General features: G+C 59.4%; 1 protein-coding gene across 1 annotated transcript in view; it reads right to left on the minus strand.

Annotated features, from left to right (window-relative positions):
- The window catches only part of LOC104286969 (avidin-like), a 4928-nt gene extending 1411 nt beyond the window's left edge, over positions 1 to 3517 (minus strand). Inside the window, exons 1-5 of the mRNA XM_009885621.1 lie at positions 3434 to 3517; positions 3230 to 3236; positions 2693 to 2887; positions 2370 to 2490; positions 2034 to 2104 (exon numbers count right to left, since the gene is read on the minus strand). Coding sequence (XP_009883923.1) covers positions 2034 to 2104; positions 2370 to 2490; positions 2693 to 2887; positions 3230 to 3236; positions 3434 to 3517 — 478 coding nt within the window. The remainder of the gene's footprint in view (positions 1 to 2033; positions 2105 to 2369; positions 2491 to 2692; positions 2888 to 3229; positions 3237 to 3433) is intronic.
- Positions 3518 to 3913: the final 396 nt, after the last annotated feature.

Here is a 3913-nt window from a genome sequence, read left to right on the forward strand (position 1 = left end):
GGCTGTAACTGGAGTCCTGTGGGCACTGGGCTGGCAGCTGCGGGACAAGTGGCCGGGTGGCAGTGTGCCCGGGACAGGACAGGTGAGGCGAGGAGGTCTGAGTGACCCAGGCAGTGCCGGAGGAACGCAGGGATGAGCACGGATGGATGTGCAGAGAGGTTGGGGTGCAGGTTTTTTTTAAAGCCCTTTATAGCAGCCTGAGAAGCATCAAGTACCTTCCTCGGAATCTGCCTCCTGCGTGTGCAGGCTGGAAATTATCACCCGTTTAAACATTTAATCGCTCCCTGCTCCGCTGGTGCCACTGACTAGCGTGTCACCCACACAGTGTCGGGGCATCCCGGGCAGAGGCAAGCTGCAGCGCGGCCCAGGAGGGAGGGCTTGCCCCAGCAGTAACAATTCCCCAGCATCTTCTGTATACCAGCTGCTAATTTTGCTGCTTTTGCTTTTACAAGAGTTAGAGGTAGAAGTAACCACAGAGGGGCACTGGGTCCAAGGGAATGTGTTTGTTAAACACACCCAGCGTGCTAACCAGCCTTGTATTTGCACCTCTTCATTACAGTTGCTGCTCTTAAGGGTTTTGGATGTACAAAACGGAGCGTGCACTGCCCCTGCGCTCCTGAGCTGCTTCTCCGCTCTCTGCAGTGCCTGGAGCAGGCACGGGGCTGTGGGCAACTGAAAACTAAGGTGAGATTCATCTGTGTAAACACATATCATCCCCAGGACTGCAGTGTCTGGGGCACTGGATGGCAGCAGAGCTGTGGAGTGCGTACTGGGGGTGGTGGAGTCGTGCCCTAGGGTGGTGGCACTGCTCAGTGCCTGGCACGAGCCCCGGAGCACACCGGGATCCCACTGCTGATGCTGCTCAGTGCCTTTCCCCCTCTGGTCCAGATGGCCCCAAAGGCTGGGGCGAGCAGAAACCACCCCTCTCCTAGCACATCACTCCTCCATGTTGCCTTTTACCATCCCAAACTCATGGGCTTATCACAGAGGCCTGAGAAATCCACCCCAACTCCCCCCTCCCTCCTCCTCCGAGGGATCTCTTACTCTTGCCCTGGATGCTGCACGCCATCCTTTCGGCCTGACACCAGCCCCTGCCTTTCTGCCCTGTTTGGCAGGGACAAGCTGCCCTGTTTGAGGTGGCAGGGCGGTGGGAGCCACCCCTCCGCCTCACACCCAAGGTTCCAGGCCAGGCTCAATGGACTGTAGGGCTAGTGTGCTGGCATCCCTGGGGCTGCGTTATATTTGTAACGCTTCTGCAAGAGGCTTCATCGTCACCCACGGACCTGCCAAAAACATTGTGTTTAAAGAGCTGACTAGGCTTGGCAGGTGTCCACAGAGGCAGATAGAGTGTCATTGCTGAAATGCAGCCGCTCAGAAGGGTAAAATCCCTGGTTGTAACCCAGGAGGACGGGATGGGATGGGATATGACGGGATGGGATACAACGCGACAGGATGGGATACAATGCGATGGAATGGGATGGGATGGGATGGGATGGGAGCTTTAACTGTGTACGTTTTACTTCGTGTGTCACGCAGCATGAATGAAGCACTTTACCAACATCTCACATGTACTGATACCATTACCTCCATCACCCAACCCTACGGGAAGTCCTGGGGCTGGAAAGGCATCTGGCAGAGATGTGTATGAAGGCACCACAAGGAAGGTGGCTGGATTCAGGATGCTGACTCCATGTCTGCCACCAGCAAGCAGGTGTGGAGTGACGGCGCAGGGTGGAAGTTTGTGTTAGGATGAGGTGGGAAATGAACCCGGGGAGCTGGATGGGGGTAACTGGGGGTATCCAGCTGTCCCTGGGGAAGGGCAGTGGTGAGCCCTCACCTCCGCAGGGGTACCCATGGGGATAGAAGCTGCCTCAGAGGGGGAGCGATGGCAGTTTTTTAAAAAAGACGACCACAGCTGACATGTCTTCTACATTATTTTTTTTTTTTATGTGAGAAGCCAGTTTTGGTTGTCTTGTGGGTCCAGACTGCAGCCAGAACATGCCATCATGGGGCAGGTGAAGCTGTGTCCACACAGGATGGGAACAAGCTCGGCAGAATCTTTCCTTTCAGGGTGCGTTTGCGTGTGAAGACATTTCTGCCCACCCTGTGGGAAGCAGAGAGTTCCTGTGGGATGATCTGCAGACATGATCCACTCAGGGGTGTTGCTAAATGCCCCCCAACTTGCCCTGAGCAGCTGCTGGATGCCCTTGGCCAGGGCAAGCCCCTAGCCAGGAGGCATTGGCATCGCTGCTGCAAATCCACGCTGTGGGGTTGCCAGGGGTGGTCCCATCGCTCAGGGGCATGCTTGTCCTCAGGGGTCCTGGGGAGGGCCCCTCTGTGGGGTTGCTGCCCCCCACATCCCCCACTACCTTGTGGCTTTCCAGTCCTCCTCCAGGGACCCAACGGCTTCACGCACCAGCCACATGGTGGTCAGCGTCTCCTTCCCACCCGTGTCCACGAAGCACTGCCCCGCAAAGGCGGTGGTGGCATCTGGGGGAAGGGGTCAATGGGGATGTATTCCCACTCGCTGGCTGATTTCCCTTCCCTGACATCCTCCCAGCTACAGCCATGTTTCTGCTACAACATCCACACGCCCACCCAACCCATGCCGGGGGGACCTGCCCTTCCCCAGCGGCTCCCTTGGGTGAGCCAGGCAGGAAAATTCCTGGACCCTGGGTGTCCCAGCACTTACTGGAGAACTTGTCCCAGCGCACGGTGAAGGCGAAGGTGGGCCAGCCCCCCTCGCTGGGCTGCTGCTGGGCGCCCAGTAAGGGGGAGGCACGGGCACAGACGCCGGCGAGGGTGACCCGCGTGAGGTATTTCCCCTGGAAGCTCCCGTCATCCCTCACCGCCGAAATCTCCCTCAGCGAGCCACGGGCCCTCTGCCCTTGCGCACGGGGCAGAGGGAGACCCCATCCCTCCCACCGTCCCACAGCCGGAGCTGTCAGCCCTTCTGTGGGTGCGACAGCAGAGCGCAGCTCTCCTTGTCCCCAGTTTGGTGAAATGCTCTCCCAGGTGTTGCCAGCTGCTGTGCTGGTGGTGCATCCTTGGCCAGCGTGTCGCAGCCCGGCAGTGTGCATGGTGGCCCTGGGCACAGACCCCAGGGGAAGGGATGCCCCCGTGTGTGGTTCCCCCGGGCACAGATCCCGTGGGAGGAGATGCCCTGTGCACAGTACCCCCAGGCAGAGACCCTGTGGGAAAGGATGCCCCATGCATAGTAACCCTGGGCACAGACCCTGCAGGATGACCCACGCTTGGTGCCCCTCTGGGAGAAAAACCTTGTGGAGATGGTGACCCAGAGATACCCTGGCCATGGCCTGGATTGGGTGCTTGCAAAGCTCTCCTGCTTGTCCCAGACCAAGATGGCATTTAAGAGGGGACACCCCCAGCTGCTCACACTGCATCACAGTGTCTTCCATGTCCCCATCACCACCCATCCCCGTACCTTCCTCTCCTCAGGGGAAACGCATGCCACCAGGGCCAGGGTGAGGACCAGGGTGAAAGCATCGCTCCCCATAGTCGTGGTGGTGCAAAGTACCCGGCACGGCTCCCTCCCGGCCCCGTGCCCTGTCCCCCTTTATAGGGCTGTAACTGGAGCCCTATGGACACCGGGTTGGCAGCTGTGGGACGGGTGGCCGGGTGGCAGTGTGCCCAGGACAGGACAGGCGAGGCGAGGAGGTCTGCGTGACCCAGGCAGTGCCGGAGGAACGCGGGGATGAGCACGGCTGTGCGGAGAAGTCGGGGCACGGGGGTGGTTTGCACATCCCCTATCCAAGAGGCTCTGCCAGCCCATTCCTTGCTCCGTAACAGAGTCTCTGGGCTGGGCAGAGCCTGGCACTGCCCTACTGCCACCGTCCCAGTGCTGCCATCCAAAGACAGTGCTGCAGCAAACACAGCCCGACCAGCTCTTCTC

The sequence above is a fragment of the Charadrius vociferus genome, unplaced genomic scaffold, assembly GCF_000708025.1.
Source record: "Charadrius vociferus isolate BGI_N301 unplaced genomic scaffold, ASM70802v2 scaffold1490, whole genome shotgun sequence".
In the NCBI taxonomy this organism is placed as follows: Eukaryota; Metazoa; Chordata; class Aves; order Charadriiformes; family Charadriidae; genus Charadrius; species Charadrius vociferus.